Source organism: Peromyscus californicus, unplaced genomic scaffold, assembly GCF_007827085.1.
Source record: "Peromyscus californicus insignis strain IS unplaced genomic scaffold, ASM782708v3 Scaffold_4__1_contigs__length_199733344, whole genome shotgun sequence".
In the NCBI taxonomy this organism is placed as follows: Eukaryota; Metazoa; Chordata; class Mammalia; order Rodentia; family Cricetidae; genus Peromyscus; species Peromyscus californicus.
Window position 1 is genome coordinate 72,336,791 of NW_026294562.1, and position 18,586 is coordinate 72,355,376.

The 18,586-nt window shown below is 49.9% G+C and overlaps 1 protein-coding gene across 1 annotated transcript in view; it reads right to left on the reverse strand.

Moving 5' to 3' along the window:
- Positions 1–258: 258 nt before the first annotated feature.
- Htra1 (HtrA serine peptidase 1) overlaps positions 259–18,586 on the reverse strand; it is a 51,531-nt gene continuing 33,203 nt past the window's right edge. The window contains exons 4-9 of the mRNA XM_052762965.1: positions 5,998–6,192; positions 5,516–5,548; positions 4,130–4,244; positions 3,692–3,749; positions 2,158–2,253; positions 259–961 (exon numbers count right to left, since the gene is read on the reverse strand). Of these exons, the coding sequence (XP_052618925.1) occupies positions 793–961; positions 2,158–2,253; positions 3,692–3,749; positions 4,130–4,244; positions 5,516–5,548; positions 5,998–6,192 (666 nt within the window). The 3' untranslated portion in view covers positions 259–792. The remainder of the gene's footprint in view (positions 962–2,157; positions 2,254–3,691; positions 3,750–4,129; positions 4,245–5,515; positions 5,549–5,997; positions 6,193–18,586) is intronic.

The following is an 18,586-nucleotide window of genomic DNA, read 5'->3' on the forward strand; positions in this document are numbered from 1 at the left end:
GGGAAATCGTTGTTGACTGATTGCATGATGTATGAGATCGACAGATTCTCCTTAGTTTGACAAGCTCCAGATTAAAGTAAAACTGTCCATTCAGTGAGCCAAGGTGGCCAAACAGGGTTGTATAACGCTGGCAAATCCCAGGGGGAGATATTGAAATAACTCAGCCCTGCATGCACAATGTGGCTGAGTGAGGAGCCCACTGACATCAAGGCCATTTCAAAAGGACTGCAGCCAGACAGTAAAAGAAGCACACCGAAATCCAAGTATGAAGAAGTACTTTAATAGCTGAAACTCAAAGTCATTGTGCTCCTGGTTCCAGGATTCCTAAGAGGCATCTTTGGCCATCTCAGAAGCCAGGGTCACCCACCTATGGTCTCAGGGCATCAACTTCCTCTGGGTGATGACTTGGAGGAAAGTGTAAACACGTCCAAGACCATGGCTGTGAGGACCTTCCTCTTACCTATGCATCCAGTCAACTGCATTAGTTGGACAACTTGGGCTAAGGGAAGAGACAAATGTTGACTGTTTAAGCAGGAATAGCCCAAGCTTGTAAGAAAAAGCACGCCGCATACATAGCATACAGAGGGTGGGGCTTCCGCCTGGGCACCTGCAACATTGCATCTGTTTTGCCTGCAAACTATCAAGAGGGGTTCTGTCGGCAGGGGTGTTCCCTGAACAAGCAAAATGTTGGACCAAAAAGTCCTGGATGTCCTGTGTCACCAGCTCAGAGTCCTCATGCGTCATCCACTGGAGAGTTTTGAGGGGAACATGAAGTCAGGCTCCTGCCTCTGCCTAGGGGTCAATTTCTTCGGGAATCACTGTAATCATAATGTCTTCGTTGCCCCTGCGGACAACCATGTTCAGGGTGTTTTCCTTTTTAATGACATCACTGACATCATTGACAGTGACGATCGACTGTCCATTGATGCTGATGATGACATCATTTTCTTTGAGCCCTCCACTGAAACACAAAGGGAGACACTGGTGACATTTCCATTCTTCCCAGTCATCAAGAAAGGCACAGTTTAGAACCCAAAAGCCCAGAACATAGGGGTTTATAGGAGATGGTGGTGAACTCAGGCAGAAATGACTTCAATCAGAGTAGATGGAATTTCCTGTTAAGACTTTTTTAAGGCCAAATCAATAATGCTCATTGCAGAAATGTCTATGATATTTGTATCAACTATGATCAGTTGTCCTCAGAGGCGACATGGAAACACCAGGTACTAGGACCACAGCCAATTTGCTCATAAATGGCATTGTAATTCAGAAAGTGATTCCTCCCAGAATGCTGGATGCCTCTATTCAGAGAGACTCCTTCGTGCTGTGGCTGGAACTTTTGTTCCTACATGACAGAGTCAACTATGCTACCACAGTCCTCCTCATCCTAACGTAAGTCTACAGACTTGTTCCACAAAGCCCAGTTGGGAAACAGCTCAGGCCTCACAGAGTATTTGGTCTCTGTGTCTTAGCTATCCAATTCTGCTGCAGCAGCATAAAAATCACTCCAGACAAGATGTCATCTTGTCTGGGGACACGGCTGTAGTCCAATAAAACACGTGTGCACATCTGCATTTCAGAGAATTTACAGTTTCGCAAAACAATGTCATTTGGATTTATTTTTTCCCAACCATGAAAAAAATGCAAAAACTCTTTTTTCTCAGCTCACAGGTCGTTGACAAAGAGGAAGCAGGCCAAGCCTGGCCCCAGGGCCGCATATATGCAAGCTTCAGTCCATATTGCTTTCTAGATGTCATGGGGGTCCAGGTAACAAGCCTAACTTTGGCTGAACGGCTTTGTTCACTATTTTGATTGTTTTCTATAGGTGTTGACAGGTATGACTTCACTAGTCACAAACACAACTAGAGAAGGCTGTGGGGAGGAGGAAGCCTGCTCCATAGAACCTTCCCTATGGCCAGGCTTCCCAGGAACTCCCAGCAAGCGCACCAGCCGAGTGCTTTTTGTACATGGATGACCCCAGAGATGACCAAGGCAAGAAACCCCTTCGGTGGCAAGCCCTGAGTCCAACACAGGCAGAAGCCCTGGCTGTTAGGAAATGGGGGGCTGACACGGTCATCTGAGCCAGCACATGAGCACTGCCTCCTAAGCCCACAAGCCGCACGGACATTAGAAAAAGGGGAAAGGCTTCTCACTCACGCTTCTGCTGGGGTGTCAGGGATGACCTCGATGATATACGCCCCAGAGAAGACATCTGGGAAGTCTCGGTGGCGGTCCTTCAGCTCTTTGGCCTTGCTGCTTAGGAGAAAAAGCCCCTGTGTTAATATGAAGCACCCATAGCCTTCCTGGGCCAACACTTGGCTCTCTCTCACTCACCAGATCCCCTTCTTATTCTCAACTTCAAGTCTTCTGATTTACTTGATCGTGACACATACAATACACATACACAGGCTCTGACACAGCACAACACACATGGAGAGGCCGGGGGACAGCCTCAGTCCTTGCCTTGTACCTTGTTTGGGACAGGGTCTCTTGCTTGCTGTTGCACACATCAGGCTAGCTGGCCTGTGATGGGGTTTCTCCTCTGTTTACCTCCAATCTTGACATAAATAACATTGGGACTACAGGCATGTACTTCTATGCCTGGCTGTCCACGGGTCCTGGGGATTTGAACTTAGGTCTTCATACTACCAGAGCAAGCACTTTACCCACTGAGCCATTTCTCCAGCCCCCAGTTCTCCCTTAAAATGGCCTGCCTACTAACATCAGCAGTTGCTATAGAATAGCAAGAAACTAGTTTAGCCACCAGCATAAGACAGCTGCTGCTACAGCTGGCTGTCACTGCCAAGGCTGAGCTGGACCTGACGATCGATACAGTAGGCACACCCATACTGCTAACCTCATCCTGAAGGGGAGGGCACTGAGCACCCAGGAGAGTACGCTGAAAAGCATAGGAGCTTGGGGAAAACAACCCAGCAAGGTGACCCCATAGCCTAGCTTCCTTCACCCACACTTCCATCTCTTCTGCTCCCAAAGACAACCAGTGTGATTTCAGTCTCCGCAAGCTGTCCCATCCTTGGCAACACTAAGAAAAGTACCATTGTTCATAAGCTGTATGGGATGTCTTAATATTTTGACAACTGGGTAGAACAGTACTATCAATACATCCTGCTCTTTAGTGACTCAGACATGCCAGTCAGCTCGGTTTCCTGTATTTCCTGCAGGGTTCCCCCCAACCCCCTCCAGTATGGCATGAGCCTGGCAACCCCAGGCAGCAACTTCCACACTCAGGAAAACAAGTCCATCAGTCATCAGTACCCCCGGGGCAGGGCCTGCCCTGGCATTCCTGCAGCCACACCCCACGCTGCAGCGTGCAGGGGAGGCGGGTGCTCCAGGCTGGGGTGGGCGCTGGGGCACTCCTGGAATGTGAGTTTCAACAGAAGAAGTGGTGAGAGGCAGGCACGAGAGTGTGCAGGAGTGAGCCAGCCATCTGCTGTCCGGGCCTGCCTTCGGGGAGGAGGGCAGAGTCTTCCGGGTGGTCAGAATGCAAAAACAAAGAGACCCAGGCCCAAAAGCCCCTCCCCTCCCTCAGTGTGACTTACTTTTAAGCGGAAACCTAGGTGTCTGAAGGAAATAGTTTCCCTTCAAGAATGCCCATGCAGCCTTGTGATGCCCAGGTTTAAACACAGGGCAGAAATTCGTATTTCTATAATTATGTGTCCTGTTTACCCACCTAGATGTGAGCGACATCATTCGGATCCCAATATACTTCTTCTTGGTGACAGCTTTCCCTGGTAATAACAACAAAGGGACAAAAAGCCAGCCCAGTTGGTGGAAGTACTGGGACACAGGAGCCAGAACTCCAATGCTCCAGTTTTGTAGCATGAGTCAGAGGGGGGCACCCAAAGACTGTGGGTCAGTCCTGGCCTGGATTCCCGATCTACAGTGGGACTTTCAAAAACTGTCAAACACTCGGGCATGACCCTTCATTCCTAACCCCTAGGAGACCCCCTTTGTTCACTCTCCACCGCCACCACCCTGCTAACATATATTGACTCTTGAGAGGACTGGTCTTAGGAACTGTCATCTCCCCCTTTCCCAAGTCCTCAGTGGGCAGCTAAGCCTCAGGACTGAACCTACAAAGGTCCCCAGGATGCCTGGACCTGGTTACCTTTGGCCTGTCGGTCATGGGACTCTGTCAGGAACTTTTTTATCTTATCCGATGGAATTGCAAAGGAAATGCCCGCTGTCACCTTCAATGTGTTAATTCCGATCACCTCGCCATCCTGAAAAGCAAGATGAGACCCGGAGACTCTGTAGGACAGAAGTCTTTGAAATGTGTTGCCAGGTGTGGCGCCTCACACCTGTAATTCCAGCACTCAAGAGCAGCTGAGATAGGATCGCTGTGAGATCCTGGCCAGTCTGAGCGATGGTTTGAGGCCTACTTTCAAAACACAAGGCTGAGAGGAGATTGCTATCTTCACTGGCCATCACGTACTCTACCCCACAAATGTGTACAATTAAAATAATAAAAAGAAAAAAAAAAAAAGAAGCGTGGGCTGAGACAACGACACCGTGGTTAAAGAGCTTGCCATGCAGATGAGAGGACTGGGAGCTGGGATCCCCAGAAACCCATGTAGATGTTGGGGGGGTGTGGCAGCTGGCCTGTAATTCCAGTCTCAGAGGCAGAGGCGGGATCCCGAGAGAAAGCTGGCTAATGCAACTAGCTGTAGCACGTAGCTCTGGGTTCCACTGAGTAAGGGGGAAAGTGAATGTACAGATGATTTCAAAGCCATAATATTTGCTCTTTTTACAGGAAGAATGTTTCCAGAATCTCTGAGTCACTAAGGTGGCTGTTACCTTTCGTTGCTCTCCTTTTCCAATGACCTTCCAGTGACTAGAGATGCTGAGGTGAGCCTGGACCCTCGGGCTCTACTCCCAACAGCTGCCCCAGGGCATGGTGGGGGCAAGTGAGGATGTTCAGGATAAATTGCTCTTGGTGTACTTCGTACATGTCAGTTCCTGACACCAAGGGACCCAGCGGGAAGTATCGTTGGGTGGCCTCAGTCTTATACTCTCTTAAACAACTCCCCAGCTCTGGCATTCTGTGACCTTCAATTTTATGATGAGGTATTAAAGTCTAGGTTAAGTGAGATCTCTGTGAGCAAACAGATGGCTCCCCGTCATACCCACAGGCATTCAGGGAGGGTTCTGGCATGGAGACAAGCCAGGCCAGCTCATCTCCACTCAGCCACCCTCGAGGCCAAAGGCACCTTCCTGCCGCTGACAGCACTCCAGGGACCTTCAGTCCCCTTTCTGGCTAGAGCTTTATGGCGTCCACTTGTGGCCTGAAACGCATGCGTGTCCTCTGGCCTTACTGCTTCCAGAAAGGGCTGGCGGGGTAAGGTGCAAAGATATAGTCCACTCACTCACATAGCGCACTAGAAAGTTAATTACGTCATGTGCTCTGACCAGCTCATGTCCAAAGAGAAAGCGAAGAAAATGACATGCCCACAGAGGAAACAAACACAGCATAGGAGGAACTGAAAGGCCTTACCAGGTTTACTAACGGGCCGCCGGAGTTTCCATACTGAAATGGAACCAAAGGGAGAGGTCAGATCTGTTTCATATCGCCATCTAACTGATGTCTCTACCCAGCTGATTTCAAAGCACTGCAGGGTCTTCCCCAACATTTGTCTCTGCTCACCTAAGATTTGGCTTAAAAAAGGGTCTTGACCGTTTTCACAAAGCTTGGGATGTGTCATATGGGATTATTTAGCTCCAGGCCCACCGTGACCACCTAACCCATTTTTACCTCCTCCTTGGAGGAGACCGGCTACCCACTTGCTTCAGGACCCCATAGTTCAACTCTGTTCAGCCCCAGGTAGGACACCACCACCACCACCACCCCCCACACATGCCCCTGCTGGGACTACACTCCATGTGGGTCGTTCTAGTTCTAAGAGTTCATGCAGACTACAAGAAAGTTTGGGAAAGTTTCCTCTGACAAAAACTTGAAGGAACAGAGGGCTCGCTCACATTGATGATGGCGTCTGTCTGAATGTAGTCCATATCCGAGTTCCGGAGCCCCAGCTCTTTGCCACCTCGTTGGGTGGTGCTGACGATCCCTGTGGTGACTGTATTTTGAAGAGAGAAGGGGCTTCCAATGGCTACCACGAACTCTCCCGGTCGCAGCTCCGAGGAATGGCCAAGCAGCAGGACTGGCAGCTTTCCCTACAAGCACAAAGGCAGGCAGGCATTGCTACACTCCACTTTGCAAGCTAGAGAATGTAAATACAGGGGGCACAGGGCAGACCTGGCCCCTAGGGGCTGAGCTCCGGGCTAACACTCCTCTGCTGAGGGTCAAGCCCCTGCCATAATCCACACACCACAGGCCACTAGGGAGCCAATGAAACAGAACACACTCATGCCAAGGAAAATGGGACAAAGTGACAGGCCATTTCTAGGTCTCACATCTTGGAACCATCCACACAGCTGGGCAGAGGACAAGGGAGACAATGTAGGCTTAAGATGGTCTTAGAGGTCAAAGTCCCAGATAGGGATCCTGAGCCCAGGTGCCTTAGGCGAAGCAAAGAACCTCGGGCCTACTCCCCACAGGCACAGCCTTCCTAAGGTCTGGGATGGGAGGAAGCCTGAGGGCAGGCACTCACACTGACTTCCTTGTGCACCCCGGTGATGGCATGGCACAAGGATGAACAGAGGGGCTGGCAGCACCCAGGACCCCAGTGTTGGTCTGTCTCTCCTGCCTGCCCTTGGAAGGTCCCTATGCTCCCATCCTAGGCAGGCTGAGGATTCAGCTGGAAAAGTCCCATTTCCCATGCCCTCTAGATAATGGGCAGAGTCATGAGCCCTAAATAACTCCTCATAACAAGACAGGACCCTCCCAAGGCCATTGAGATTGATGGGCTGGGGAAAATGGCTAGAGGCTGCCTTCCTTCACTAGCCAGGCCCCAGGCCCTGCTTTCTTCTTTCTTTCCATACAGCCCAGCAATCCCCGGTGCTGCTCATGGAGTTCAGAAAGAGCTAGTCCCGGCTGCCTGCTAAGGGAAACTCTTAGCATTCATTCACCTTGAAAAAGAATAAGCTAAAAAAAAAAAAGGACCCAGTGTGGGTGGAGATGGGATGGGCAGAGACCACTGAGCTGCTGAGGAGCTGGGACAATTGTTTAGCAGGACAAGGGAGGCTCCAGGGACTTGGGTGACTTGAGACAGAGCAGAGCACCACATACACACAAAGAGAAAGAGAGACAGACAGAGAAAGAGAGGGAGAGTAAGGCCAATACTGGATAAGAAAACTCACGTAGAGAGTGCAAGTTCTCACCAGCTAGGCGCTTGAGAAGCCACACCTTTTGACTCTCAGTTACCATGCAGCCCCACAGAGCACCAGCCACCTGTGGCACAGGCTGAGGCCAGGCTGCCAAACTGAAATTCTGCATGAGCTTGCAAGCAGGAACTCCTTATCTGAGAAGTGGGAATAACACAGCCCACCAATTTCACTTGTGTCTTATGAGAACCCGATGAATTACGAGCCTGACCAGCTCTCTGGAAAGAGCCTGCTTGGCTAGTGTATCAGCTGAGCATCAGCTATTTACCAATATTCAAGTGCCTGAAAATCCAATGAAGGCTTCCAGCAACTGTGCTGCAACAAGCTAGTGTATGTCACCTTTCCAGACACGGTTCCACCCTGTCTTTGACCCTGTCACTTTAAGGTCACCTGAGGCCAGAGCCTATGGCATTCCCCAAACAGACCCACTCAGCATCCAATGGCACGTAGCAAGCTCAGCGCGACGTGTTTACCCTGGGTGGGCGCCAACAGTCCCTGCCAACAAGCTTTGCCAAGAATGACCTCAGCAATCACTGCAGGGTGAGGCAGAGTCTGGCTGCTGATGTGTGCTCGGCCACACTGGAAGAGGCCCACCAGGACGGCACCATTCCTTCGGGGCCCGGGGCTGCCTGGAAGTCCTGTCTTGGAGGCTTCGGGGATAACTGAAGGGCAGGCAAAAGGGGTGGCCAGGGCCAGCAACAGGTCAGCTTGGACATCCGAGGAAGCAGAGCTACACACAGATAGAGTCAAGTTTAACTTGGAACAGTGAGCCCAGCTACACAGTGGGGACTCTATCAGGTCTGAGATAAGTAAAATCCATCATGAGAATCATTATCAGTATTTGGCTTGTACCACACCACACCCCAGCCGCTGCCTCTGCCTGCCAGGAGGAGAGCCAGGTGCAGGCTTTAATCCTCAGGGTCCTTAGACAGCAGGGACATAATGACAGGGACATAAAGTCTGTCCCGTGCTTCTGTTCCAAAGTCTGAGCTCAGGCCCAGAGGATGCTGGGAAAGAGACAAATGTTTTGGGGGAAGCTGTGTGGACAGATGGTAGGGACCTCTACAACGGCGGGAGATAAAGGCCTCTGCGTTACAGAGTGCTCAGAGGACATGCCAGGCTCAAGATCAATGGACTCATCCATTGTCACCGAGGTGACCATGTGAACACCAATGATGAGAACCCATAGGAATGCCCATGTGACCACCCTGTCACACCTGAACAGGTGGGCAGTCCCAATGATCATGTCTCATTAACTACATAAATCTTGAAGGGTAATTATAAACACAAAACTAAACAGGCAGACATATAATGGCAGGGTAAGGAGAGGGGTATCATAGTCCAAATCCTCAATTTATATGAAAGGAATGAATCTTTCCCTGCCAGATGACCAAGATCTTACAGGGCACTCTGATGACTTGGGGCATAATACCCCCCACCCGACACACACCATTTTACGGATATGGAAACTGAGGCTCAGGATGGAGATGCTTCTCTCAGCCACGAGAAGCCTGGTTAAGCAGGAGAACTGGCTTCTAGCCTTGGGTTTCCATCCTTATAAGGCAGGAATTCTAATTGCTGGACTCCAATTACAGGCAGAAGTCCCTACAAGGGGGAGCGGGGTGGTGCTGAGATGGCGGCCAGGCCAGATTTACGGCTGTATGAGGCCAAGCTACCTTAAGGGGCCCTTTTGGCCCTTGCTCCCTGCAGGTGCTAGCTGACTGGCTGTGAGCCTCAGACTCCTTAGGCTTATTCAGATCCAAATGGGGCTCACTCTCAGCCATAATCCTCACCCAGGCCTGTCTGCTCAGTAGCTACGCCTTTGCTGGCCAAATTCCTGCTCAGTAATTGAGCTTTTAATTCTATCCCTGTCTAGACAGCCACACTCTCGGGAGGACCGAGGAGATGAAATGTACATGGCTGGAAGGTACAGCCATGCTACAGCCTTGACCTACAGGCGCTCTGCCACACTTCAGGGTCCCTGTTCTGTGTCCACAGGCTGCTTCCCATGTGCCCACGTCAAAGCTGTCTCCAAGCCCCTGGCTGCAGACGCTCTGTCTAGGGTTCCCTTTGAAGCAGCACCAGCCACAGGCCCTCCAAGAGACCGGCTCCTCTCCTGACAGACACTTCCCATATCCACCCCCATCCTGCAACCCAAAGCTCCCCTAAGAAGTAGACAGGACAAACATCCATTCTGATAGTTGCAAAGGCTGAGGAGAAGAAAGGGAACCATCGCTCCTGTTGGCCTTGCGGCTGGGGAGGCCCAAACATGCAACTTGTGGGAATAATAAATAAAGTCATGAGATGGAAAAACAGAGCTCGGAGGCTCCATATCACGAAGCCAAGAAGGAGCCCTCAGCCTCTAACAGGAGGACCAGCAGCTTACACTGAGCCAAAACTCAAGTCCTTCAAGGATGAGGGACATGGCACGGTGAATCTCTCACAATGAGTTCTCATCAGGCTGGAGAGAAAATAGTAGCCTAAGAGGCCAGCAGAAGAGAAGGGTATGACGCAGGGAGGTGTATAACCACCACATATTCAGAGCACTGCCTCATGCCAAATGGTATCCCCAGCATCAACAAGAAAGTGACCAGGGAAAGAGAAGAATTCCTGGGGGCCCGGAAAATGGCTCAGCCAGGCAGCCTGATGACCTGAGCTTCACTCCTAGAAATCTCATAAAAAGCCACATGTGGTGGCACACATCTGTAATCCCAGCACTCTTACTTGGAGATGGGAGAGAGAAACAGGAGAAGCAGCAAACAGCTTGTGGACCAGTTAGCTTGGATGTGCAGGGCAGTGGCAGAAACAAGAGGGGTCTTCAACAAGGTGGAAGACAAGAACCTGTACCATAAAGTGGTCCTCTAATCTCCATGCACACATTTGTACACATATGCATAGGTAGGCGCGCGCGCGCACACACACACACACACACACACACACACACTTATAATAATAATAAAGAACTCAAAATGCCCAAGTTATAAGCACACTGTCACCTGAGTAGGTGGAGAATGAGCTCAAGGGAGTGTCAATGGCCCTGGACATAGACTCCAAGCTTACCATGTCCACACAAATTACTAAATACCAGCCATAGACTGGATGCTAGTTGTGAAGTAGGTCAAGGGCTTGGTCCCACAGCACGGTTCTAGAAGGCTCTTCCTAGCGAGTTCAATTATAGCCATCACACAAAGCAGGCCCAAGAGCTTTGCTTTCAGGACACTCTGCCCACCTGAGAGGGAATGGTCTCAACAAATAAATTGTCTTCCCAGTGCCTGGCATAAAACTTCAAGGACCTATATATCCAGTCCAGCTCTCCAGGCTTCCTGTCTGATGGGCAGAGCATGGATAAATCACCGAGAGCCAAGAGTAAAAGGGGAAGGAAGAGAGTCCATCCCCTTGCTGTAGGCAACTGGGCACAGTCTACAGTGCCAAACACAGAGCAATACTGCAGGGATCTACGCCTATCTCACATGCAAGGAGCAGAAAGCCGAATCCAAAATGAGCACAGCCATGTGTCTGGGGCCAGGGTTGCACTAAGCCTGAGAAAAAGGAGGAGTACTTTGTGAGGCGAGCTAGGAGTGGGCTTGTCCACTGTGCCCAGGCTTCAAAAGCTCAAGGACAACATGAAGAATCAGGCGCATCCTCCCCTCAACTCCATCAACTTCAGTGTGCTCTCATGGTTACAAGACAGCCACCACCACTCCAGACAGCACACAAAGACAAGAAGACGCCTAGCAGCAACATGACCAAGAGGGCCAGTAAGATGGCTCATCAGGGAAACGCAACTGCCACCAAGCCTGATGACCCGAGTTCTATCCCTGGGGAAGGTTCCACAAGACCTGGCCTGCGACATGGGTCTCAGCTGAGTCAAGGCTCAGGTGAATGAGCGGAGCCTGGCCACAGTAGACAAGCTCACTGCTGGTTCACCTCACACAAAGGCTTCCTCCTGCTTCGCTGCACAGGAGCTGTTTACAATAAGCACTCGGCGGGACACACGAGGACAGGCTTGCACCCACCCTCCCTCCTAAGCCTTGGCGGTAGATCTACCCCCAGCCCACCAGCCCAGCATGCCGATGCTCAGAGCACAATGCCAACCAGCAAGGAAAGAACTGATCTGTGCCCAGAGGGAGGGGACAAGGGCCAGTGTACCAGAACAAAGCAGTGACAGAGAAGTTAAAGAACCATGACATAAGCCAGGAGGTGGTGGCGCACGCCTTTAATCCCAGCACTCAGGAGGGGCAGAGGCAGGAGGATCCGAGTTCAATGTCAGCCTGGTCTACAGAGGGAGATTCACGACACATAGGGCTACATAGAGAAAAGAAACCTTGTCTTGAAAAACCAAAAAAAAAGTAAGAACCACCTAAGAGAATAGAGGAGGTGGAGCTCAGCACGTGCGAGACCTTGTGATCTATCCCCAGCACAAGGGAATTTTAAAAAAACCAACCATCAGATGGACCAGCCAACACGAGCTGAGCTAGTGGTTCCCAAGTAAAGGGTTGCCCCCACTTGTTATCTCACAGCGTCTTTGGGGGAGTCTGTCTGATCCTCAGCCAAGCCCTGGTAAGCTTGATCTTGGCTTCGAGGCACCATGTACTATAGCTTCATGAGTGAGCAGAGGATGAACCCTGACTACCAGAGCTCCTCAGGGCAGGAGCTGAGCCTGTGCTAAGTGACACTCCATGGTGAGGGCTGCTCATCTAGCGTTCGAGGTCCAACATCAAACAAGCCGGTGCCGAAGAGAAAATCAGGCAAACATGCTCACGTGCACACACACTCCCCAGGGTGTTTCGTGTTCACGGCAGAAGCGGACATCTGGGTTTGGGCTAAGTCCTGTATATTCAGATTTTACTGTGTTACTGTGAGTGTGTACGTGTGTGCCAAAGCACATGTATGTTGGTCCGAGAACAACTTTGTGGAGTCAGTTCTCTCCTTCCTCCTTTATATGGGCTCTGGACTCACAATCGGATCATCAGGTTTGTGCAGCGAGCGCCTTTACCCACAAAACCATCTCTCTGGCTCTGGGTCCCATATTAACTCAGTCTGTTACTTGATTGATTTCTCTGGACCTTGTACTTGCATCTCCTCCACAAATAAAGGAGTTGAGGCCAGTCAGTTACGATGACTAGGGATCTTTCCAGATGTGGCTGTTGCTGGAAATTCCATTAGCGGGAGTTAAATGGGTAAAATCCGAAAGGGAATGGGGACCTGAAATGGCAAACAACTCCTGATGCGGTCTCAAGATCCTTGCCAACTTCTGAAGCATCAAGAGGAGAGATGTCTGGAAATCGTGAGGTGGTAGTGTGACCAGCCATCCTCCCGCAAGGACGGCCAAAAGGCAGGCCCTTTCACAAGTTCCGCGGCTGCTACCAGCTCAGGCACTCACCTCATTCCCTGAAGCGTGAAGTGAAGAGTGATACTAGAACCAATGAAGCCAAAATGAAGGGGAAGCTGCCAGCTTTTTTTTTTTTAAAGCCTAAAAAGCCAAGTCAATCACTTCTTTATCTCTCCTTTGAGAAGTACAACAGGTTCCTCAGTCACAAAAAAATATTTTTGTTGCTGAGTCTGCAGTTTCACTGTGTTTGCCAGCTGCCCGACACACTCCTGTTTAGGGCTGGGGCTCTCAGGCTGGGCCTCTTGTTGGCTGAAGTTTTCTTCAAAGGCTAATGTTGCAGCCACTGGCTGCAACTCAACTGAGTGATTCAACATGCCTTCTGGAAACAGTTATGTCAACCTTTCATTTTCTTTAAAACTATGCAGTAGGGGGAATTGTGCATCCCCCCACACCCCGAAAGAGGAGAGTAGAGGGGGCTAGGAAGTCGGGGGAAAGGGTATATACCATCTAAGAACTTGCCTAAAGGTGAGGGGAGAATATTCCAGACTGGGTGTGGAGAGACACAGTCCGTGACCAGCAAGGGTGGTAGAACCACGGGCTGTGGACCAGGTATAGCATCTGCAGAGCAATGTGAAATCAAACATGATCCCTGGTTCAGAGGCTCTTTCCTTTTTTCTGCATTCTGTCCCCAGAGCTTAATGGTTTGTATTTGCTTTGGTCCTTGAAGAACAAAGAAATTCCCAGATTGGCAAGTGCAGACACCCAATTGGCCTCACAACCCTCACAACTCACTTTGCCACACAGCTACGTAACCTGCACACCGTACCAACTGGGGCAGGGAAGTGAAGCCCGGCATCTCTCCTTTCCAAGGCCCAACCCACGGATGATGAGCGACTTCACGGGCTTCGGCATTACCACCACTGTGCTTATATGTTGGGTACCTAGATCAGAGTAGAAGCTTTCCTTGCCCAGTGACCCACAGCATTAGTCTGTCACTCCAAGCCCTATATAACTTGCTGCCCTAAGATCTATGAAGTGTGACAATAACCCCAATGCCCATGCCTCTTCCAGGCATGAGATATAGTTAACGATGACTACACAAAGAAAAGGGGGCAGGCAGGGTCAGAGGTCCCTGGAGCAGGGTAGTGGGAAGCCCAGGACTATCTTGAGGAGGAAGAAGCACCTGAGCCAAGGCTCCAAGTCCACTCAACATTCATCACTGTTCCACTAGGTATCTAAGACACATATGCAAGGATCAAATTGGGACAATGGTCTCAGAGCATAGGACCTTTCTGAGCCCAGGGCTTCTAAATGCAAATCACTTGTCCATAGTCAACTGCCAAGTGAACCAAGAGTGAGATGCTTAGAATTTATATTAAAGAAGGCTATGAATGACATCAAGAGTGGAGGGATGAAACTAAGGAGCTAAGAGGCCAGGGCAAAGGAGGACCTGCTGCATGGGTACTGAGATCACCAATGTGTCCAGGTTCAGGAGATTGGTGTCGCTGTGTCTTCAGCATCCATTTCCCCATCTGACATGTTACTGGTGTCTGGGGGTGTAGGACACATGAGAAGGTGGTTAGAAAGGGGATGGAAGAAGTGAGAGAGATGGAAGGAAACAGGAGGAGAAAGAATGTAAACAAGAAAAGTGCAAACTCCTTCCTCCCCACTGTTTATGAACACCACCATAATATTTAGTCTCCTGTAAGATATATCAAGAAATGTTTGCTACTTCAAATATCCTCTTGCTCTATTTGGGACCACAAAATGTCAACAGCTCTATATGGGAGCCAGCAGCCAGAGGCTTTACATTCTGTGGCACCCACAGGAGAAGAAACAGGATGTTGGTCAAATCTTCTCCATACATCAGCCCCTTTGACCTCAGCATGGCTGCTGATGCAGTGTTGGGTCATGGCAGATGCACAACAAATAACTAGGAAAAAAAAAATCAATGAATGACCTTAAAAGATCCATTAGGGTCTTGGATTGGGGAGAGGTACTTATATTAATTAATGCTTAGCATTTTGGCCATGCTAACTGACTTGAAATGCCTTGGTTTGCAATTATCTATAAAGTGTTCATGCTATGAGATTCCAGAGTCATGTTTAACAAGTGTCTTTTCAATTAGTGTGTTTATTAGAACAATCAGTACTCAATCCACTACAAGGTCTTGCCTCTCCCTTGCCATAGAAAGAGGTCTGGAGGGTTCAGAAACCAGTTGTGTCCTGTGACCAGATAATTAAGAACTCTTTCCATTTTGAGCCTCTCAGGAAATTGACTGCATAGTTGACCATGAAGAAGGCCTTGGAGGTTCCCAGGAGAGGAGCTGACGAACCACTAGCCAAGGCCAGTCAGAAGTATAGACAATACAAAGAGATAACAGCTAAGCAGAAACACTGGCCTTGTGTTCTAGAAGTTATGAAGAACTCACTAGAAAATAACTGTTTGCTCATAGTCCAAGATCCAGGACCTCCAGGCTGTGCAGAAAGGAGAATGATGGATGCAGTTTCACCCATCACCTCCCACCTGCCCCCATGGCTGGCTCATGGCATCCCATCTCAGATGGACTGTCCCTTCTGCAGACAAGCTCCCCCACCTACACCACCTATGGAAGCCTTCCAGCCCAGGGAAGACTCTTGCCCTTCCTCTCCTTGTCTCCTTCGCTGCCAACCACCCAACTCCTGTCTCCCACAAGCTCCATGGCTCGTGCCCACCACTGCTCCATGCACAAACCTAACAGTGTTTGGTCAAGACCGGTCGGTGTTCAATGCACACATACGACACCAGCAAATGAAAAGGGACCCAGAGGAGCTTAGAGCTGGATAGTAACTTGTAAAACATCTTGTAATTCTAGTAAATTCCTCTTTACCAATACCACAGAGAAACGGACAGACCTAACACTCCTGTCTGCTCAGTCTGGCAAAACCAAAGCCTCATTTTCACAGAGGCAAACTCCTCCCAAAAGAAAGACAAGGGGTGCCAGGCAGTGGTGGCGCATGCCTTTGATCCCGGCACTAGGGAGGCAGAGACAGGTGGATTTCTGTGAGTTCGAGGCCAGCCTGGTCTACAGATCGAGTTCCGGGACAGCCAGGGATACACAGAGAACCCCTATCTCAAAAAACCAAAATAAAAAAATATGAAGAAAGACAACAGAAGTCAGCTTCGCCTCCTCCATTTCTTGGTCTCTTGGTGTCTCTCCTAGCTTGGTGCTTCTAAGCACATTCTTCCCAGGCACTTCCTGTTCCCTCAGAATAAGAATTCTATCTGCCACTAGCGTTGGCAAAGTCTCACTGTGAAGCACTGGAAAGCAAGTCATTCTGGCTTCCCTTGCCCTGTGGTCTCCAGGCCAAGTATGCAACTCCTTTGGTACAGAATGAAAGCAGCCATAGACTCTATAAATGAACAGACCTGGCTGTGTTCTGATAAAACTTTATTGATAAAACAGATGGAGGGCCAGATAAAGACTAGAGGCTACCGATGAGCCAATCTGCACTCTAACGCATGGTCATGCTCGCAACACTCAGATAGACCCTACAATGTCTCCCCTAGGTGAGAAGGACAGGAGACATTCCCAATGACCTGAGACTTGCTTTGCCTGGACCACAATATTTTCCCTCTAATTCCCTGCAAAGAGTGCCAAAGTGAAAAAAGGCATTGCCATATTAAGAGAAAAATGGAGCCAAAGAATTTCCTCAACCATCAACGAAGTTCTTGAAACGGGGCCAGAGAACACAAAGGGATCAGCTTCTGAGTTTGGGGAAGTGAAATATTTTCACATGCCAAAATGAACTATAGTCAGAACAATACAGAGCCATGCCGTCATTCACTTCTGGACAAAGGGCCGGCACTGCAGGATAAAAGCCACCCTCCACATCCCTGTCTGCACTTCTTTCCTCATGAAATATTGATGCTCACCTCCCTAAAAAAAGGTAAATATCAATCCAGTAATAGGAGCCTTGTCCTATCAACAGTCTCTGTGGCATCTTTGGCAACTGCTGCAGAAGACCTCCTAGTTCTGGGAGAGAAGTCCACAGAAAGGAGCAGCAAGAGAGATCACAGAAAAGCCCCCAAAATGGAAAAAACACAAAAGCCAGATAGGAAGGTTCTGGGGTGGTGGGAACCTACTCCAGGCTCCAGTTTACTTTATGGGAAGATTGACAGCATCCACAGGATGCACAGGCTTTGGTTATCTGATTTGCTTTTGGAAGAGTCCAGGGGCTTAGTCAGCATCCTCTGACAGTCAAGTTGCCTGAGGAGAACCCATGTGAGTCACACCCTGCCTCCCTGGCTCCTGTCTCATCCCCAGAGGCTGCCTGGGCCTTCCTCACTCAAATCGCCAGTGGCCGACTCTCCACACACAGGGCCAAACTGTTGAGAGGTTTAGATATGAAAACCCCAGTCCTGACACACACACCCATGTGACCCTGCTCTGAACTCCACGATCAAGCATCAGCCTTCAGGCCCTGTCAGCAGGCTCAGCAGTAAGAGGACCCTCAGTAAACAAAGAAACCAGTACCCAGAGGCTAAGCCTCAGCCACTTCAAACAGGTCTGTGGGACTGATGGGCCAAAGGTGGCCGGGCACCCTGGTAGGCCTTGGTGGGGAGGAAGAAAGCTACCTCAAGCCTGGATAAATGCTGTGTCCAAATATTTACCTGGTGGTTGGCGTCAGGGAAAAGAACCCACAGGAAACTTCATTGCCTCATCAGCACTCTGAGGTACCAAGACCACAGGCTCAGTGTAGCCCTGGCACAGGCTATATCCGGCCAAAGTCCCAAACCAGGAGATGGAAGCAAGACTGTGCAGTCAGCCTGCTGCACAGTCCGCCTCATCTGAAACTGGTTCAGAAGAGCTAGGTATTAGCCCATGGTCTCTCTCTTAATCCATCACACTTGGGAGTTGTGGGCCTGGCTTTTCTCTGAGCAGATGCTGGGTGTCTTAGTTACAGTTACTATTGCTATGATGAAACACCATGACAAAAAGCAAGTTGGGGAGGAAAGGGTTTATTTGGCTTACGCTTCCACATCGCTGTTCATCATCAAAGGAACTCAGGATGGGAACTCAAACAGGGCAGGAACCTGGAGGCAGGAGCTAATGCCGAGGCCATGAAGGAGTGCTGCTTACTGGCTCGCTTCCCCTGGCTTGCTCAGCCTGCTTTCTTACAGAACCCAGGACCCCCAGCCCAGGGTCGGCCCCACCCACAATGGACTGGGCCCTCCCCCATCAGTCACTTAATTAAAAAAAAATGCCTTACAGCTGGATCTCATGGAGGCATTTTCTCAATTAAGAGTCCCTCCTTCCAGATAACGCTAGCTTGTGTGCTGAGTTAACAAAAGACTAGCCAGCACAGCCGTCCAACACCCACGGCCTGACCTGAAGGCCGAATGAAATGTGTTCCTCATGCGGAAGAGAGTGTGAAAACAAATGAAGAGCTGGGGAGACGGCTCAGTCAGTAAAGCGCTTGCTGTGTGAGCACAGGGATCCGAGTTCAATCCTCGGAGCCTACAAAAAAGCTGGGCAGCGAGGCGCACACCTGTGATCCCAGCGCTGGGGAGACAGAGGTAAGAGATCCGGGGGGCTTGCTCGCCGGCCAGTCTAACCAAATCAATAAGCTCAGGTTCGGCAAGAAGAAAGCAGTTGAGAAAACACCTGACATCAACCTCTAGCCTAAACACACACACATACAGAGAGAGAGACAGAGACAGAGAGACAGAAATCAAAATCAAAGGAAGCTCAGCACAGGGTCATATGCCTGAATCTTTGGTATCTGGGAAGCTGAAACAGGAAGATCACTTGAGCCTAGTAGTTCCAGGCTATTCTGAGCAACATACAAAGCCCACACACCCAAAAAACAATGGAAAATTAAATTGTAAGTAGCGTCAAATTCCTATTTAAATGAGGAAGGACAGCAAATACAGAATGTATAGAGTCTTGAGTCTTGTCCCTCCCGTGAT